At 55.9% G+C, this 18,169-nt stretch overlaps 11 protein-coding genes across 11 annotated transcripts; 5 read left to right on the top strand and 6 right to left on the bottom strand.

Moving 5' to 3' along the window:
• Positions 1 to 306: 306 nt before the first annotated feature.
• On the top strand, positions 307 to 2,178 carry BO66DRAFT_364324 (Tim22-complex subunit TIM54). The gene is made up of 2 exons (XM_025645157.1): positions 307 to 504; positions 575 to 2,178. The coding sequence occupies exons 1-2, from the start codon at positions 399 to 401 to the stop codon at positions 1,912 to 1,914; spliced, it is 1,446 nt and encodes a 481-aa protein (XP_025508796.1). The 5' UTR covers positions 307 to 398; the 3' UTR covers positions 1,915 to 2,178.
• Positions 2,179 to 2,412: 234 nt separating this feature from the next.
• On the bottom strand, positions 2,413 to 5,410 carry BO66DRAFT_467611 (peptide alpha-N-acetyltransferase complex A subunit NAT1). Its single transcript, XM_025652585.1, has 3 exons — positions 5,264 to 5,410; positions 3,207 to 5,165; positions 2,413 to 3,147 (listed from the first exon to the last, which is right to left on the bottom strand). The coding sequence occupies exons 1-3, from the start codon at positions 5,343 to 5,345 to the stop codon at positions 2,684 to 2,686; spliced, it is 2,505 nt and encodes an 834-aa protein (XP_025508795.1). The 5' UTR covers positions 5,346 to 5,410; the 3' UTR covers positions 2,413 to 2,683.
• Positions 5,411 to 5,734: 324 nt separating this feature from the next.
• Positions 5,735 to 6,979, bottom strand: BO66DRAFT_364318 (MIX23 family protein). The gene is made up of 2 exons (XM_025645156.1): positions 6,603 to 6,979; positions 5,735 to 6,526 (listed from the first exon to the last, which is right to left on the bottom strand). The coding sequence occupies exons 1-2, from the start codon at positions 6,673 to 6,675 to the stop codon at positions 6,000 to 6,002; spliced, it is 600 nt and encodes a 199-aa protein (XP_025508794.1). The 5' UTR covers positions 6,676 to 6,979; the 3' UTR covers positions 5,735 to 5,999.
• A 266-nt stretch (positions 6,980 to 7,245) lies between these two features.
• BO66DRAFT_434077 (putative formamidopyrimidine-DNA glycosylase) lies at positions 7,246 to 8,411 on the top strand (the record flags this gene model as incomplete). The annotated part of the gene is made up of 2 exons (XM_025650750.1): positions 7,246 to 7,838; positions 7,895 to 8,411. The coding sequence occupies 2 exons, from the start codon at positions 7,246 to 7,248 to the stop codon at positions 8,409 to 8,411; spliced, it is 1,110 nt and encodes a 369-aa protein (XP_025508793.1).
• A 129-nt stretch (positions 8,412 to 8,540) lies between these two features.
• BO66DRAFT_311954 (uncharacterized protein) lies at positions 8,541 to 9,458 on the bottom strand (the record flags this gene model as incomplete). Its single annotated transcript, XM_025643344.1, has 1 exon — positions 8,541 to 9,458. The coding sequence occupies one exon, from the start codon at positions 9,456 to 9,458 to the stop codon at positions 8,541 to 8,543; it is 918 nt and encodes a 305-aa protein (XP_025508792.1).
• Positions 9,459 to 9,735: 277 nt separating this feature from the next.
• On the top strand, positions 9,736 to 11,910 carry nar1 (iron-sulfur cluster assembly protein NAR1). Its single transcript, XM_025652584.1, has 2 exons — positions 9,736 to 10,074; positions 10,159 to 11,910. Exons 1-2 carry the CDS (start codon positions 9,967 to 9,969, stop codon positions 11,803 to 11,805), a joined length of 1,755 nt encoding a protein of 584 aa, XP_025508791.1. The 5' UTR covers positions 9,736 to 9,966; the 3' UTR covers positions 11,806 to 11,910.
• A 284-nt stretch (positions 11,911 to 12,194) lies between these two features.
• Positions 12,195 to 13,111, top strand: BO66DRAFT_387779 (Rpo12/RPC10 RNA polymerase subunit family protein). Its single transcript, XM_025646385.1, has 2 exons — positions 12,195 to 12,505; positions 12,597 to 13,111. The coding sequence occupies exons 1-2, from the start codon at positions 12,282 to 12,284 to the stop codon at positions 12,619 to 12,621; spliced, it is 249 nt and encodes an 82-aa protein (XP_025508789.1). The 5' UTR covers positions 12,195 to 12,281; the 3' UTR covers positions 12,622 to 13,111.
• Positions 12,524 to 13,078, bottom strand: BO66DRAFT_70572 (uncharacterized protein). Its single transcript, XM_025653515.1, has one exon. The coding sequence runs from the start codon at positions 12,972 to 12,974 to the stop codon at positions 12,648 to 12,650; it is 327 nt and encodes a 108-aa protein (XP_025508790.1). The 5' UTR covers positions 12,975 to 13,078; the 3' UTR covers positions 12,524 to 12,647.
• Positions 12,893 to 14,654, bottom strand: BO66DRAFT_339805 (anthranilate phosphoribosyltransferase). The gene is made up of 2 exons (XM_025644387.1): positions 14,233 to 14,654; positions 12,893 to 14,149 (listed from the first exon to the last, which is right to left on the bottom strand). The coding sequence occupies exons 1-2, from the start codon at positions 14,557 to 14,559 to the stop codon at positions 13,184 to 13,186; spliced, it is 1,293 nt and encodes a 430-aa protein (XP_025508788.1). The 5' UTR covers positions 14,560 to 14,654; the 3' UTR covers positions 12,893 to 13,183.
• A 146-nt stretch (positions 14,655 to 14,800) lies between these two features.
• BO66DRAFT_387777 (mitochondrial 54S ribosomal protein uL10m) lies at positions 14,801 to 16,147 on the top strand. Its single transcript, XM_025646384.1, has one exon. The coding sequence runs from the start codon at positions 14,943 to 14,945 to the stop codon at positions 15,978 to 15,980; it is 1,038 nt and encodes a 345-aa protein (XP_025508787.1). The 5' UTR covers positions 14,801 to 14,942; the 3' UTR covers positions 15,981 to 16,147.
• A 55-nt stretch (positions 16,148 to 16,202) lies between these two features.
• BO66DRAFT_387776 (phosphatidylinositol-specific phospholipase C) lies at positions 16,203 to 17,963 on the bottom strand. The gene has a single exon (XM_025646383.1). The coding sequence runs from the start codon at positions 17,729 to 17,731 to the stop codon at positions 16,292 to 16,294; it is 1,440 nt and encodes a 479-aa protein (XP_025508786.1). The 5' UTR covers positions 17,732 to 17,963; the 3' UTR covers positions 16,203 to 16,291.
• Between the last annotated feature and the right edge of the window lie 206 nt (positions 17,964 to 18,169).

The following is an 18,169-nucleotide window of genomic DNA, read 5'->3' as shown; positions in this document are numbered from 1 at the left end:
TATACTGTTGTAAAGTACATCCCCAGAAGCCCTCTGCTATGCTCGCACATGTAACCAAAGGTGGTCGGAGGATATAAAAGACACAGCCAGTAATCAGGCTATCTAGTGTATCCATCAGCTATGCAAGTTATAGCTACCTATAATTAAGAGCATTGCTTGCCGAGCGTACAAACAAACATGGGTATACTGAGATATTCTCTCGCCCCCGGACGGATCAACGTGGATCCGACGGAGCTGTAGCGTGCATCCCCGAACTTTTTCGGGCCTCCGCCATAGTAGTAGATTCTTGACCTTGGGAATCACCACCTAATTACGAGGAAGTTGATCTTCCTCTGTGTTCACTCCTCCGTCCGTTACATCCCGAGGACTTCTCCGGACAGTCGAATACCCCGACCATCATGGCAGACTCCTCCAACCCCAAGCCCGCGGAGACTGCAGGGCCCGCTCAGTCCGCGGCCTCGAAGCCCGCCTCCAAGCCTGTCAACCCTGCCTTCAGGATGATGGGTATGGCACCTCGCCCTTTCCCAATGTCTTCTAATCATGAAATCGTACAAACTAACAAATCGACTCCCAGGTCTCCCCAACATCAAATTCCGCCTCCCCTCCCGGAACTGGATGATCTTCTGGACCATCACCGGCTCGTTCACCGCGGCCCTGATCTACGACCGTCGAGAGAAACGCCGCGCCCAGCAGAAATGGTGTGACCTGGTGGCGCACCTATCCAAGGAGACGCTGCCCGTGGAGCAGATGCGTCGCAAGATTACCGTCTTCCTGGCCGCGCCGCCCGGGGACGGGCTCCGGGTCGCCCGCGACCACTTCAAGGAATACGTCAAGCCGATCCTCGTCGCCGCGGCGGTCGACTACCAGGTCATCGAGGGCCGGCGCGAGGGCGAGGTGCGCGCGGGCCTGGCCGAGCAGATCCGCAAGACGCGACGCCGCGCGGGCGAGCCCAGCTCCGTCGTCGAGGAGCCCAGCGTCGAGGGCGTCGTCTACGACACGCGCACGCACCTCGGCATCACGGACGAACCGGGCCCCAAGGGCGATCTGGTGATCGGCCGACACACCTGGAAGGAGTACATCCGGGGTCTGCACGAGGGCTGGCTCGGCCCTCTGGATCCCCCTCCTGCACCCACCGAAGACGAACAACAACAACAACCACCCTCACCCCCCGTTCCCGAAGACGGTGCCCCCGAAACCCCCGAGAAGCAAGAAGACACCACGCCCTCCGAAGAGCCAAAGAAAGAGGAAGAGAAGACGAAGAAACCTACCGGTCCGACCCCAACCTACCTCCCCACCAGCGCCTACGACCAGCAACCCCTCCCGCCGACCCTCCCCGCCACCCTCGACGGCTCCGTGCCCATCGCCTTCCCCCACCTCCTGGGCTTCCTCAACACCCCGATCCGCATCTACCGCTACCTGAACCGCCGCCACCTCGCCGACGAGATCGGCCGCGACGTCGCGGCCCTGGTCCTCGCCTCCTCCAGCCGCCCATACACCGAAACCACCACCACCACCACCCCCACACCTGACTCCTCCGAATCCCTCACCACTACGACCACCGACCCCACCCCGATCCCCGAGCAGCAAACCATCCTCGCCCCCGCCGAACGCGACTGGCACAAATCCGTCCACCGCACGGACGAAACCCAACCCGACAAGGAGCGCGAATGGCTCGATCCCATCGTGCTGGACCCCCGGCTCGCCTCCCGCATGCACCGCTACATCGTGTCCCCAGAGGAAGAAAGCCGGGCGACCCGCATCGCCAGCGGTGAGGAATACATCCGCGGCGAGGAGCGGCCCGCCCCCGTGCCCGTGTGGCAGCGCCTGTGGGTGAAGTACGGCTACGGCGAGGACGAGGCCACCCTCCAGCGGCGGCCGATTTTGGGGAACCTCGACAACGAGGATGGGGAGTAGAATTTATGTGCATGTATAAGAGATCTTTGCCGCACGGATCGGTATAGAATATAGAAGGGAAAGATGGGGGATTCTGTTTTGACACAAGTATATAGCTAGAGTTTTGGTGAGGTTGATGTTGTTATGATAGGCCTCTTGTGGAAAAGAGGCTGTCGTCCTTGTTGATATGATATATCATTTGTTTTTGTTTTTGTCGTCATTCTGCATGGGAAAAGGAACTGTCGCTGCTCTTGGTTGTATTTCTATCTTCTTTTTCATCTCTGGTTGTATTTAGAGGTGTATATCATTCCAATCTAGAGGTGTTTTGAATGTGCAGGCTTCTTGTTGTTTACTAAATATTCTTTTGCGGGTGTCTAAAATATATCAGAGGACCCCTGCCTTGAGCCTCGCAAACCGTCTTGAGTAACCGCTTCTTATCAATTGGTATTCTTGAACATATGTAGCTACAGCAAGTAGGCTACGTTGACAGCAACAACAACTAACCTAGTGATACACACTCTGAAACTTCGAAAGCTCTTTTATAACGTCTAGCTAAAATTGCCTCCCCCCTCTTTTCTTCTACGCGTTCCCATACCATGCAAACAAGGTATACATCAAACACGCAACTGCAATAGTTATACCCAGGCTAATCACCAGAAACAAAAAAAGGAAGTAAATATCCAGTTCTGAAGAGATCACACACAACAAGCCCTGGTTGATTGAGCCGGGTAACGTGTGACAGTGTTCTACCCATCCAACGCATTTTCCATTTTTCATTTTACTTCATCCTTTACTCCAGACGGAACACCGATGAGTCAGGCCATTTGCTGCTGGCCTTCTGAGCATAGGCGGTCTTGGCAGCCTGGTCGCTGCCCCACGCGGTCAGCAATTCCAGGCCGGTGAGCGCGGTATCGATGGTGATGTCGGTCGAGTCAAGCGTGGCGGTAAGCTCTTGTTCGCACTGCGACCTGGTGTCGGGCTTCAGGAGCTGCCGGCTGGTGAGACCGGCCTGGACTTGAGGGACACTGTCCTTGTGGGTGGAAATGAAGGACTCGTTCCACTCGTCCAGGTTCGTCGATTTAGGGAGCAAAGCCTCGAATTCGGCGTTGACGGCCTCAGCTACTTCAGCAGGAAGGGGCTCGGACAGGTTGTCCAGAGCTTTGCGGAGTCGGAGGATTTGAACGTGGAGAGTGGGGTTGGCGGCCTCGATCGAGTGGGCGGCAGTCAGGCACTTGAGGGCGAGCGCGTATTTACCTAATCGAGGATGACATTAGCAGGGGTGGTGGTAGCAAATTGCAAGGCGATGGACATACCTCTTCTGAGATAAACCTCGAATCCGAGAGTCTGAGCCTCAATGCTCTTGGGGCTGAGCTCCAACAAGGGAGTCAAGAACTTCATCGCCTCCTTGAGCGGGTCCTGGGTCGCGACCAGCTTGGTGCCAAGCGGATCAGGGTCCTCCTTCTTGACGTCTCCGTCGGCGCTCTTGCCGGTGCTGGCCGCTTTTCTTGCCTCGCGCTTCTCGGCCTCCAGCTTCTCCAGGCGCTGCTGCTCCTTCTTGGCCTTCTTGAGGGCCTTCTTGCGCTCGTTCTCATCCTCTCCGACCCCGTTGGTAGCCATAGGTCCGTGGGCCAGATCCGGCTGGTCGTGCAGGAGCAAGTATGACTTGATGGCCGAGAGAGCCACACGGGTGTAGAAGGGGTGCTCGCGCAGGCGGTCCTCCCAACGGACCATGTCCACGTACGCGCGGATCATGCCCTTCCGCAGCGAGAAGCTGTGGAAGTCGAACTGATCTTCTTGCCAGGTGTCGAAGATGTTGTAAACGGCGTGGAAGCGCTTGAGGGCAAGGCCGAGCTTCTTCTGGCGCAGGTAGGCCTCGCCATCCTCCGTTAGGTACCACACACACTGCATCTCATGCAGATCACCCATAGCGCCTCCAACAGTCTCGTTCCGGGTGAACTTGCTCATGTTGTCAAGACCCTTCTCGTTGTCGTTGTTGCGGAGTTGATACTTGGCAGCCTTGGTGTTGATGTAACGGTCCTTCTCGTCCAGCAGACGGGCCTTTTCCATCTCCTCAGCGGCCTTCTCGAGGTTGCCGTGGTGCTTCCAGATCCGCGCCTTGGTCATCTGGTATTCCACGGCCTTGGGCGAAAGTTCGATAGCCTTGTCGACATGCTCCATCGCCTTGGTCAAGTCGCGGCTGAGGTGGTAGTTGTAGTGCTGGGCGAGGAAGTAATGGGAAGAAGAAAGGAATTCGGTGTTGTCGCTGTCGGTCTGACCCTCAGCAGAACCGTTGGACTGAGGAGTCGAGACGTAACCCTCAACCAGCTCCTGAACAGTATCCCGCTTAGCCACGTTGGTATAAAGGGCCTTGATGTTGGCAAAGAGCGAGGGTACGCCCTTCTTGAGCGAGCGCTGCAAATAGGCATCGGCAGCCTGCTTGAAGTCGTCTCCCTCAAGGAAGTCCAGAGGGATCCGGCGAGCAGCGTCACCACGGGGGGCCTTCTCCACCCAGGAATCGTACAAGGCCTTCAAAGCCTTGGGCTCGTCCTTGGAAAGACCCTTAGCCCGGATCAAAGCATCGTAGTAGGTCGAGTTCTCAGGGTTCCGCTCGAGAAGAGTAGTGTAAGCGGCCTCGGCCTCGGCCTTGCGGTCCAGGCGCAAGAGGTAGTCCGCCTTCATCTCCAGCACAGCCTGCACATCGGCACATCTGCGACCGAACTTCTCCAAATGCTCCAATGCCTGCTCCAGCTTGCCGGCCTCGGCCATGATTGTATTCTTGTACAGGACGGCCTCGGAGTGCTCCATGTCAGAGGTGGGCGGCGGGGTCTTCAGCGTCTCCTCGTACGTCGTGAGCACCTTCTCGGCCTCCTCGAGATCGCCGGAAAGGTGGTGTGCGATCGCCAGGGCGGTCCAGTTCTGTCGGAAGTTGGGGCGGGCCTGCAGCATGGTCGTCCGGCTCTGTATGTAGCCCTGGTAATCCCGCATCTGTATCTGGAGGAGCGCAAGATCCCGCTGGATGGGCTGCGACTCGGGCTCGATCCTCAGGGCAAAGCGGTATGCCTTGATCGCCTCCTCGTAGTTCTTCTCCGCACGGTACAGCAGCCCGTAGACGTGCCAGCAGATATGCGACCTCATGTCGTTCTTGAGGGCCTCCTTGGCCAGCACGAAAGCCTCCTCCAACTGGCCGATGTTGCTCATGATCAGAGCCTTCATCGCCAAGGTATCGCCATGGTTAGGGTTCTTCTTTAGAATTTGTTCGGCGGTTTTGATGCCTGTTGTGCGATGCGAGCATTGGCGTTAGCTGTTTTGCACTGGAGTGCTTGCGAAAGTGACAAGCGTGTTCATTGTGGAGGGGTTTTGCAGAACGCACCTTTCTTATGTTGCTTGTTTTCATAATGACGGACCACTTGACGGAACAAGGCCGCATCCTTGGAGCTCAATGGTTGTGGCATGGTGCGTGTGGGTGAGAGGTGGAAGGTGCAGTGCAAAGACTTGCAGACTTGCGGACTTGCCAGATGACTGTGTGCGGAAGACGGAAGCTGGGCGGTGGTCGTGCGCGGGGAGGGGGAGAGAGAGAGAAAGAGGGACGGACTCGATACTAGGTACTCCGTAGTAGAGGGAGGAATGACGATTGATGATTGCTCAGGCAGCGATAAGCTCTGACCGATTCTACAACAAGAACTTTTGACAGGAAATATCACCAGAAGAGCAGCAAGCAACAAAAAACAATCTGGGGGTTTTTGAGTCGAGCAATTTCTATTGAGAAAGCAACAAATAAGCTATATTTATTCATAAAGTTCTTTCCCGACCGCCGTCTTCCGCCAAAGGCTGCCCCGTATTAGTCAAGATGATGATCCGAAGCGGCGCTTGCATGCATATGCAACACTACGCAGACAGCCTGTCTATTCACCATGCTAGGTTTACTCAATGGAAAGAGGCTGAAAGAGTGAAGAACGCCGTTGGGATGCTATTGTTACATGGTCATTTACATACATAACTAGTGAAAATGGTCAAATGACCGCTTGTGCTGGCCGGGATCGACCCGACCCTCCAAAGTAGAAGACTCCCAAGCGAGACTCCATCGACCCTGGAACCCAAGGACAATCCTACAAGTCCCTGACTGATCGTTGATTGGTTTCGCGCCACTTGTTCAGCGCTTCCTCCCAGCTCTCTGATGAGCTTTCGCATCGTTCCGTCACAAGACCCCAGGTCCGCGCACGAATGATATCTTCAACGCTTCTTTGATACCGAACGAGGTATGCCAGGGATTCCGTGCGTGGTTCGCGAGGGAAGAACCGCGCAGAGTAAGGATCGAGTCTTTCGTCGACCACGCGCTCGCGGTCCTTAGCCGACTCGACTTCCCGCAGGAGAAGGTCCGGATCTTCCGGGTCAGGGCTCGTTGCCACACCAGCGCAATAACTGAGCACGTCTGACCGCGCCTGCCATGACGGGAACAGCACTTTATTCTTGAAGCCTTCGCAGGCTGCCGGGTCGATTGTTCGCTCCGCCGTGGGGTCTATCTGGCGGGCGGCCGTTGAGGAGGGGTCGAAACCGTCCCGTGCCGGAGTATACAATGCATTAAGATTCTGCGTGATCGAATCATCTATCGTCGATCGGGAGAGGCGCAGAAATTCTAATTACCAGTGCAGACCTTCGTCAGCGCCTGTTTCTGTCATTGCACGCTTTGGTGGCGACGGGAGTCTACATACCTCGGAGTGCCCTTTCATTGAAACAAAACTTGGGGCTTAACGCAGGGGCCGCGGTTGAAGTTTGGTGAGACATTTTCTGACCCTCTGCTTTCCCTGCCTCCCCGTCCAACGCACGTTTCTCGGCCCAGAATAAATCCACTTTGTATGTTGAGAATGCGGTTCAAGCCGGCTGTGGGTGGCAATCCCGTCTGTTGGCGGCAAGTCGATCAGCGAGAAGAGAGTATCGCTGAATTTTTGTCGGAGGCCGAGGAAGTACTTGAGGTGATTGCAAACTTCCTTTGACAACAGTTTAAGGATAGTCCAAAGTGTATTAGGAGCAGATATGCGTGAGGATTAGCTAGGACTTGAAGCGATGAAGTGGAAGTAATGCGTATGAGGGCCGGCCCGCATGCCGTCCAGACCATCAGCACTGCAGAAGCAGCTTACTGCCGGAACCGGTTAGCAATCTCAAATCACGGGACTACGTGATTCCTTGACGCGCGTTGCGGCGATCTTTCGCCTGACGAGGGATTCCTTACAAGTCGAACTAATGCAATTCACTTCCAGTCCGGAAAATCTCCTCTGAAGCTTGATCTGTGTTAATCACGAGGGTTCGAAATCTTGTACACGCCCAATTCGTTGACATACACCCCATCTTTCCGCAATGCCCGAGCTAGCGGAGGTTTCGCGCATCGTCCACTTCATACGCCACCATCTGGTCGGCAAGACTCTGACGAAAGTGTCTGCCCAACATGATGACATTGTCTACGGAAAAGTCGGAACCACTGCCGCCGAATTTCAGAAGGCAATGGAAGGAAAGAAGGTCGTTGGCGCCGGACAGCAGGGCAAGTATTTCTGGATCACTATGTCGACGCCGCCCCATGCGGTAATGCATTTTGGAATGGCTGGCTGGCTCAAGATCCGTGATGCCGACACATACTACTATCGTACCGATAAACCAGAGGACAAAGAGTGGCCGCCCAAGTACTGGAAGTTCTTGTTGGAAACCGACGGTGATCCTAAGGCAGAGGCGGCCTTTGTGGATCCTCGTCGACTAGCTCGCATACGGCTCGTCGATTGTCCCGCTGAAGAAATTCGCAAGCATAGCCCATTGAAAGAGAACGGCCCGGATCCGGTTGCAGATAAGGATACTGTCACGGAGGAGTGGCTTGCAAAGAAACTAAGGAGCAAGAAGGTTCCCGTCAAGGCCCTTCTGCTCGATCAGGCGAACATTAGCGGAATTGGGAACTGGATGGGGTATGTCCATTGTTCTTCTAGCTCCTAAGTACATTCAATGGCTAAATTGGCTCTAGTGATGAAATCTTGTATCACGCAAAGATACACCCAGAGCAGTATAGCAACACCCTGAATGATGACCAGATCAAGGCGCTCCACACCGCTATGCACTATGTCTGCTCGACATCAGTGGAAGTGCTAGCCGACTCCGAGAAGTTTCCGGAGCATTGGTTGTTTAAGCATCGATGGAGTAAGGGCAAGAAGAATGTCCCATCTGTCCTGCCCAACGGAGAGAAGATCACTTTCCTCACCGTTGGGGGTAGAACAAGTGCTGTGGTTCCCAGCGTACAGAAGAAGACCGGGCCAGTGGCAAAGGAAGTTGACAGCGATAGTGGCAGCAACTCGAAGCGAAAGAGAGACCCAGTCGTGAAGGAAGAGGATGAAACACCAGTGAGCGAAGACGAATCCAAGCCAAGAAAAGCTAGCTCCAAGAGAGAGAACAAAAAAGCCATCAAAACCGAAGATGAGGAGGAAACCAAGCCGTCGGAATCAACAACCACAACCAGACGGCGCTCAACAAGGGTGAGGAAGTGATTCCATGTTGCGGGCTTTCCTGTTTATCGTCGCCACCTTGTCAAATATAACTATAGTGCGACGATTTCAAGATGAGATTCGACCTGGACATGTTATACCTCCGGTCTCGATTTCTTGCTGCGCGAACGCTTATATCGTCAGTCCATGAAGCTTGTCTCTGAAAACATCGAAATTCCCGTTCTCTTGCGCAATTGTCTTTGCATCGTCTAGGATTGCGAATACGATCTTCTCCCACCAGCCTTGGAACTCTTTCTCCCGCAAAACTTCGGCCCAGCAATCAGCAACCTCGGCGTTCGGGTTTCCAAAGGCTCCACAACCCAGAGCCCCTAGCACAAGCCTGCGGTGTTTTCTGTACGCGGCGATTCGAAGAATCAATCTCATTTTCAATTTCATTCCCTCGCGATCGCGCAGGCTCTTGTACCTCGGCGGGTCGTGTTGGTGGTCTAGTTCTGGGTCCTGAATAGCAGCCACGCTAATCACGCTCACCACCGGGAAAAGGTCAGGCTTTTCCAAGTCCATCAGCTCATGGCCTTTATCAATGCTCTCTCGGAAGACGAGGACAGATGGTGAATAAATAGCGCCGAGGAATCGCAGGGGGTAGTACCGATGTTTGAGTGTTGAGCTTAAGCTGCTCCGATAGCAGAGTGCCTCTTCTTGGGCAAGGGCTCCATTAAGCCAACCTCCACCAGGCCTGTTTGCGTTGGCCATATTGAGAATACAAATGTGCTCTGCGTTGTTTTGGTTGTAGGGGTACAAAGAAGGACCCAGCGCAGTAGCAATATCGAAAGTATCGCCGAGCAGTATTTCCACCTGGGTTGTCAGTCTCGGGCTGAACCTAGGGTCAAGAGCGTCGTATCTGGAGCCGTGACATATTTGCCCGATAGGAGGTGCCTCGGGACGTGTAGACAGAATCGTTGGGAGCAATGCATTTGTTTCTTCTGCGACCAATCTTAACTTCTCTCTTTGGCCTCGCCCCGAATGTTGTCGCGGCCGCTTCCGCCTTCCGCTCACCGGCCGGAAATAATCAGTAATCCGGTTTGACGTCATTCGAGGATTGGTCCTGAGGACTCGTAATGGTTCAATAAGACCAGACAGATGTATTGGCAGCCCCTCTGTGCAAATGTATTTCATGTATTATACAATCGTGCTCCTAGGCAGCAAGGAAGGCGCGTCTAACCGGTTGGTGCCTCGTGTCCGGTGGGCCGGCAGAATGAACCGGGACGCGATAAGATTAGACTAAAGCAGCAAGCGGTGAGCTTATCTTCGCCGATCGCGGGGCAGCCACTTCAATCCCATCCGCCGTACAAATGCGGTTCCGTCGCCACGATGACAAAGCATTGATTCTATCACAATTACCTTCAATTCGAGTTCTTTCCCTCTGCAAACTTTGGAATATTCTAAACATTTCCTCTTTCATTAGCTGCTTACATCAGGCTTACTGCGTGCCTTTTTGTGACTTCACACTCAATTTACAAAGCGCTCACTCGAACCTCTACGAGCTGCGGATCCCTCTATCAATCCCAGTCTACTGCGTCGGCCTCCGGCGTCTGCCACGATGAGTGCAATTCTCTCTGCAGACGACCTCAACGATTTTATTTCCCCTGGTGTCGCATGTATTAAGCCAGTCGAAACCCTTCCAAAGAAGGAGGAGTCAAACTCAGATGTACGTGCGCGAGCGATACCTTTCCTCCTCCCCTCTTCCACCCTCCTTTGTCCAATAATAGGCCTCTAATTTCTAATTGTATAGAATCCTTATGAAGTGACCAAAGAAGACAAGGTCCAACCTGAAAACCTCCCTCCGGCTCAGATCTCTTTGACAGACTGTCTCGCGTGCTCTGGATGTGTCACATCTGCCGAGGCAGTGCTTATCTCATTGCAGTCACACGCCGAGGTCCTCAACACCCTCGATACATATCCCGAACTATCGCTAAGTGGCGATGACGCTCATGATGGCGAGAGTCGGATATTTGTTGCGAGTGTCAGTCCACAAGTGAGGGCGAGCCTGGCGGCGACCTACGGAATAGCAGAGAAGGATGCAGACAACATGATTCACCAACTCTTGAGTGGTCCGCAGGGTTTACGGGCTGGAGGAGCGAAGAACAGCGGTTTCACATGGATAGTCGACACCAATGTAATGAGGGAAGCCGTTCTATCTCTCACCGCAGACGAGGTCAGCGACTCATTGGCTGCAACCTCAGACACCCCTGGATTGTCGTTCCCGAAACGCCCTATCTTGTCCTCCGCATGTCCAGGATGGATCTGCTACGCCGAAAAGACGCATCCTTTCATCCTTCCTCACCTGTCGCGTCTCAAGTCTCCCCAGGCACTCACCGGAACGTTCCTGAAAACGGTGCTTAGCAAGTCCCTGGGAATTCCCACCTCTCGCATCTGGCATTTGGCCATTATGCCGTGCTTTGACAAGAAGCTGGAGGCCAGCAGAGAAGAACTCACAGATGAAGCATGGTCTCCGTCCTCTGCTGAGTCTACCACGCCAGTTCGCGACGTTGACTGCGTCATCACCACGCGCGAGCTTCTTTCCCTGGCATCTTCCAGAGGCATTTCGCTGCCCAGTTTGCCTCTGAAGCCTGTGTCACAGCCACAATTCCCGGACCCAGTATTGCATGACTTCCTCTTTTCTAAGAGTAAATCGGTCCAGAATGCTACGACAGGTACCTCCGGAGGCTACCTCTACCACGTCCTCAAATGTTTCCAATCACGAAATCCAGGTAGCGAGATTGAGATTCAACGAGGACGGAATGCGGACGTTGTGGAGTACTTTCTGATGTCGCCCGAACATCAGCCCATTATGAAGGCTGCCCGCTACTACGGTTTCAGAAACATCCAGAACCTTGTGCGTAAACTCAAGCCAGCGCGAGTCTCGCGACTCCCGGGTGCGCGGACAGCAAATGGGCCGATGGGCGGCAGCAGACGGCAGCCGGTGGGACGGAATGCTGCATCAGGTGGATCGGGCTCAGACTATGTATACGTGGAGGTCATGGCATGCCCTGGGGGCTGCACGAATGGCGGAGGACAGATCCGCATTGAAGACGCCCGGGAGGCAACAAGCGCACAGACCGAGACTTCAGGGGAGACGCCGAAGCCCTCACCGCATGAACAGCGCGCATGGCTCGCTCGTGTGGACGAGGCTTACTACTCTGCCGAGTCGGACTCGGAGAGTGAGGTCGCCCCTCAATCACAGCCCCTTTCTCTTGCGGAACAAGAGGCCAGGGTGCATACCGCCCTGAACCACTGGGCCACCTTCATGGGCGTGCCTCTTTCAAAGCTGGCTTATACTACATATCGGGAGGTTGAGAGCGACGTGGGCAAGCCCCAGGGACCACCGGATGCCGCTCGCGTGGTCGAGTTGGCTGGGAAGATCGGTGGTGGTTGGTGATTTTGACATTTGATGACGACATATACATATACCCTGTGATGTTCGCATATATGATTCCATATGATTGCATTAGGACTGCATAGCTACGGATATAGACAAACATTTCAGCCCCTTTGTCCATACAACAACGGTCTTACCTTCAGCCAAGGAGTAAGAGGAAATCCCGTCTATCGACAAGCCATGAAGGCCCGTCAAATCATAATTTGATGAAGGGAATGCGCAAATCTAGATTAAGTGCTCCATAGACCGGGGTCAACCCACCGCCTACCCCAAACAAGCTAGCCGTAAGCCACGGGCACCACCACCAGAACCAACAATCAGCTGACTAACCGCTCCAGATCCTTCTATCTGCGCCGCAAAAAAGTTCCCGCGATAATATTCCACCTACCAGCTCACCCAAGCATCGCATCGCAGACCTCCAACCCTCTATCCACCATCACCAACCTTAACGAAAACCCTCATACCCGAAAACAAAAATGTCCCGCGAAGCCTACCAAGTCCCCTCCAACCTTGGCGGCTCCCAGAGCGCCTTCGGCGGCGCCGACGGCGGTGCGGGCGGCGCGGCGGGCTCCTCCCTCGACGGCCCCATGGTCGCCTACCTGTGCGGCGAGTGCAACTCGCGGGTGTCGTTGAAGCGCGGCGATCAGATCCGGTGCAAGGAGTGCGGACACCGTGTGCTGTATAAGGAGCGGACGAAGAGGTTTGTGCTTTTTTTCCCTTTTGGGTTTCAGGTTTGGGTCTTAGGTTGAAGGATGGGTTTGCTGACGAGTTTCTTCTTTGCGGAAATCTAGAATGGTGCAGTTTGAGGCGCGGTGATTTCGAGATATTGCGTTACAGTTATGTTACTCTGGGGGCTGGGTGAGATGAGGAAGGGAAGCAGATTCATGGGAAACTGAAAAGGGAGATGAAAGGTGGAAGAGGAAGGTGGAGGGGACGATGGGGTTGCTGCTTGGATTACGATTGATGTGCATTTTCATTTGTGGTGTTTGGGAGTTCATACCACTCATTTTTTTTTTCATACTCTTTGCGTCGTGGTGGTGGTGGTGGTGGTGCGGATGTGCTGGGTAGACAGGGCAAGGTTCTTTGTCTTCAGGTAGGCTCAAAGATTGAGCGTGGACAGGTCGGGTCCGCGTGCTATGGCTGTCACCGTGGCTATGGGTAAGTCGCATAGGAAACTATTTCTAGCGAGGCTGTCCTGGCAACTGGCCGATTATACCTCAACAACCTAGCCTCTGGACATATGCTATGCTTGCACTATCCTATGCTACTCGCAAGTTCTTCAAATCAGACCGGTCTATCCGGCCAGAATAATCCAATCTCCCAATGCTTGTCCGTAGAAGAACCGAACTATTTAACGCACATACATATTCCAAAGTCATCACAGCTGGTTAGTCACTTCGATAAAGTGCTCGAAGCTTCGGAGAGCGGCGCCGCTCTCAATGCACCAGCGCGCCCGGCGGACACCTTCCTTCCAGCGCCCGCCGCCAGGTCCCCGCTCGGTGATCACCTGGCCATCGTCCCCAGGACCCATGTTGCTGGTCTCTGCCTCACAGATACCCGACGTTACCAAAAGGGCGGCCACGTTCTGAAGCACAAAGCTCAAGATTGGGTCGTCGCGGGGCAGCTCGTTGCGCAGAATGCTCATGAGCTTTTCGGCATTGTCCTTGGGCATCTTCTTCCCGAACACCTCCGTCAGAGGGTAGGCCTTCAGGCCAAAATCAGACGGGTGTAGCTGGAACATTTCCATCTTGACCAGAGTGCGGGGGTTCTGGTCCTCGTCGCAGGAGCACTCGTCATCCTCGTTCTCCGGCTGCTTGTACGCGGCGTTGGGGTACTCCGACAGTCGCCAGCAGTTGGTTGTGCCAGCGCAGCTGATCTCATCCAGGTCCTCCGCGCCGCAGACAACCAACGCCTTCTTGCATCCGTTCTGGCGGAGCGCCTCCACGAAGACCGGTCCCAGGCTCTGGTAGGCCACGCCGACGACGCGGGCTTCGATGGCCCAATCAACAGGGTTGGCCAGGGGTCCCATGAGGTTGAAAATCGTCCGAAGACCCAGGCCACGTCGCACAGTGTCGGCGTACCGCATGCCGTGGTGGAAGTTGGGCGCAAACAGGAAGGAGTAATTGGTCGCGGCGTACACTTTGCTCAGGTTCTCGGCGGTGACGGCATCGATCTTCGGAGGGATTGGTGCCACGGCCTGCAGGACATCGGCGGACCCGGAGAAAGACGTCTGTGCCCGGTTGCCATGCTTCGCTGTGAGGAGAAGGGGAGAGGCAATGATGGAGGAGGTGGTCGAGATGTTGAAGGTGGAATGAGAGTCACCACCGGTTCCGACGATGTCACACTATAGCTCGAGAGGGGGGGGGGGGGGGGGACCGTCAGATAAGTCTACTGTGAGGAGCGATCGGATCACTAGGCATGACATACCAGACCACCTCTGTACTGTCCCTCCTTCTTACCGCGGGACTTCATAGCCGCCTTGAGAGCCGCCTTGTCCACCTGGACGGCAGCTTCTCTCATACGGTGGGAGCATTTGGCGATCACCTCTGCATCACGATCGAGTCCGGTGGAGTGCAAGAGCGTCAGAAGCGCGGCGGTTTGAATCTGCGAGAGCCCATCTTCGAAGATCAGCGCAAAAGCAGCAGCAATCTCGGCCGCGGAGACCTGAACCTCTGTAGCGGGGTAGGCGAGTCTCTTGAGGAGGGGTGAGATAGAGACCTGTCCCTGCTTGGTTTCCTGATGCGGAGCAGCCATTGTTCCTGACGAAGAAACCAAAATCACTAGCCAGGTATTATAGCTTTCTCCAAAGGTCGAGAATGGAAAATAAATTGAAATGCGAGGAGACAATGAAAGAGACCGAAGCAGAAAGAGTCATTCGGGCCCCTCCGGCGCTGCGCAAGCAAACTTGCAGAATCTCACCGCCCCCAGGTCCCGTCTAACCGCATCGGGACAACAAGATTTCGTGCCATATTTTCGCCAGTCCGCGCTCCTGCCCCAGACATTGTGATTGTCGCCGGCGTTATCAATTCCACCGGACTTGGAGATAGTTATTTGTCCCTTGGACCTACTTCCCCTACCGTGTCCGTCACTGCTTTTTCTTTCTTCACGCCCTCCGTCAACTCCCTCCCACCATTACAATGCCTCCCCGGATGCGTGTCTCCAGCGGCCGGCTCGCCCAGCCAGCCCGACGCCAAAGACTCTGCCAGTATGAGATGGCCATTGCAGCCCGATACGCCAGCACGGCGACGACCCCGGCCGCTTCCCACGAGCAGATGACCCGCTCGCACGTTCCGATCGCCCACTATCCCTCCTCGCAGCCCCCGTCATACCGCCGGCCGGAGTACCGCCGCTCGCAGCTCCTGCGCCAGTATACCTCGATGATCCGCACGGCGCCGCTGATGGTGTTCCTGCAGCACGACAACCTGCAGTCGGTGGAGTGGACGGCGATCCGGCGGGAGCTGAGCCACGCCATGCGCAAGGTGGACGAGAAGATCGCGTCGGAGGGCCGCGCCGCGCCCGCGCTGGCGCCGCACATCAAGGTGCAGATAGTGCAGACCCGGATCTTCGAGGTGGCGCTGCGCATCGTCGAGTACTTCCGGCCCAGCACCACGGCGGCGGCGGCCACGCCGGACGCCGTCGACCCCGTCACGCAGACCTCCGCCGAGATCCCGCTGGACCCGAGCCTGTTCACGCACGACCTGTCGCGCGCCGCCCACGACGCCGTCCTCGACCACAAGGGCCAGCACGAGATGGCGCCGCTCCTGGTCGGCCCCACCGCCGTCCTCACCATCCCCCAGGTCTCGCCGGAGCACCTGAAGGCCGCCCTCACCGTCCTGGCCCCCAAGGTCGTCGGCCTGCCCGCCCCGACCCGCAAGGCCAACCCGGGCTGGCACGAGATCCCCGTGCAGAACGGCCTGAGCAAGCTGTCGCTCATCGCCGCCCGCATGGACGGCCAGGTCATGGACGTCGAGCAGTCCAAGTGGGTCAGCAGCATCGAGGGCGGTATGGACGGTCTGCGGTCACAGCTGGTCACGGCGCTCCAGAGCATCGGCTCCAGCATCACCAACACCCTCGAGGGCGCGGGTAAGAGCTTGTACTTCACGCTGGAGAGCCGTCGGAGCGTCCTGGAGGAGGAGCAGAAGGGTCCCGAGGAGAAGAAGGATGAGTCCGCCTGAACGCGGCGGTGAATACAATGTGGCTTTTTCGGTGGGGGATTTCCCTTTCTTTTTTCTGTGTATAATAACACCCATGTGTAACCTTTTTTGTTTGTGTTTGTTCTCAACCCATTTTAGCATATGAGATCGATTAGAGATCGGAGTCTACTGCTCTAGGATACAATGACCTTTTTTTTGGACTTCGTTTTACTGCATGAACGTTGGCATTGCCTGCTTGAAGCTTTCGGAATAGGAGTAAATGGTATCTAAGTAAACGTCCACTATCAGATGGGTGTAATAATCATGCTACTTCAGGGAGATCCCCGCCCATCCTACCAATCATCCACCTGCGCCAGCCGCCTCTCCCTCACCCGGGCATTCATCCCTACAATACACCGCACCAGATCCCAGTCCCCATCCAAGCCCACCCAGTCGGTGACCAGGATGCCCGTAGACCAATCCCCATCCTCCCCGCTTCCATGCCGTCTACACAGGTAATCGACCGTAGCCGGATTCACCTTGGCCGCAATCTTCTCCGGCCACGTGCCGACCTTCCAAAAATTGCTGGCGCTGAGGAAATTGATATAGAAGGGATGGTCGCGGGTGGCCGACGAATCCGGCAACACGCCGAACGGATACACCGTACCGCCGGCGCGCTGGCACTGGTCGCGGACGTACTGGATCTTCTGGTCGATGTTCTGGGTGAGGAGGACCTCGTAGAAGTCCTGGATGCACAGCTGGCCGCTGGGGCAGGTGGCGTCGGCGCAGTTGTCGGCCCAGCCGCTGGCGTCGATGCCCCAGCCGTGGCCGTCATGGAGCTCCTTGAGGCTGTCCTGGATGTTGAAGCGGCGCAGCAGCACGACCTTGCCGCGGGCCTCGCCCAGGGTCGGAATCTTGGGCTCCGTGTACCACCGGCTGCCTTCTGCGGAGGTGTAGTGGTCGCTGAGGATGCGGCTGAGCTGTTCGTCGGTGTGGGTGCCCGGTCCCTCGCGCTTCAGCGAGATAATCACCGCCTCCGACGGGTTTTCCGACAGGAACTCCTCGACCTCGCGCATCAGGTCCCGGAAGTACTTGCTACCAGTAAGGGAAATGGGGAACACGCTGTGCACGAGGATCAGCTCGTCGCGGTCCGCATCGTCCGGGTACTGCGGTTGGACGCGGATGTCGAAGAACCGCACCCCGTTGCGCAGCTGCTCGCGCGGACTGACCGCTTGGCAGCGCACCGAGGGCGCCGCGACATGGCAGGTCGGCGAGTTGTGCGTGCCCGGGATGGAGAGCGAGGAGAGCAGCACGTCGCCGTCGAGCTCCCGCATCCAGGCTTCGAGGTGAGCGGACGAGAAGATGGTCAGATGCGACTCCGGGGTTATGAAGACGCCCGTGAGCCGGAACTTGGGGTCGTCGCTCATCGCCTTCATGGTGGCGGACTCGGTGGTCGGCACCGGGGTCTGGAGCTGGTGCTCCTCGCCCTCAACCTCGAAGATCCAGCGCAGGCGTTCCTTCTTCGAATCCAGGAACGCGCGGATCTCGGTGTGGACGGTCTGGAAGGGCGCGATCTCGAAGTCGGCTTCATTGTGGGTGAATGGCGTGGTGTCGTCGTGGATGGCGGCGACAGGTGTGGTGGCGCGAGTCACGTTGGTGAGCACGCGGGTGAAGTTCCTAGCGAAAGTTTGCACCCCTTCCAACGACCGCTCCGGCGCGCGGAACCGCTCGATGCGCTTGAGCCGGATTGGTGTTGATGTGACGTTGCGGATGGTGAGATGTTCGGCAACCATCTTGTAGTGTTCACTCGTGCATGAGAATTCGATCGGGATGAAGGATAGGCTGTTCTCAATCGATGTAGATGAGACGAAAGACCTAGGACACAAAGGGAAAATTTTTCTGCATCTAGGACCTAGGTCAAGAAACTTTCGGATAGGGCTGAAGCTGCGCACGAGTCAAAGAAATAATCTGTCGGTAGGCATCAGCCTTTCAGAATAACGATTGGGGCGCAGCTTATCATTGGCAGTGGCTAGCGCTGAAGGAGATCCCCAGCTGAACTTCAGCAGCAACTTATGGGCTCGGCGCCAATGGAAGGCAAGACTCGATCCACCACACCCGGAAACTTCAGGCATGCCAAGGGTCAGCAGTCCATTATCAAACATTCGGTCGATGTTTGGTCACCCCCGGGAAATCAGATCTTTTACAAGTGAGGTGTTGCCATGATAATGATC

This window comes from Aspergillus aculeatinus (assembly GCF_003184765.1).
Source record: "Aspergillus aculeatinus CBS 121060 unplaced genomic scaffold BO66scaffold_2, whole genome shotgun sequence".
In the NCBI taxonomy this organism is placed as follows: domain Eukaryota; kingdom Fungi; phylum Ascomycota; class Eurotiomycetes; order Eurotiales; family Aspergillaceae; genus Aspergillus; species Aspergillus aculeatinus.
The sequence above is the reverse complement of the archived record's forward strand: the minus strand, read 5'-3'. Positions and strand labels throughout refer to the sequence as shown.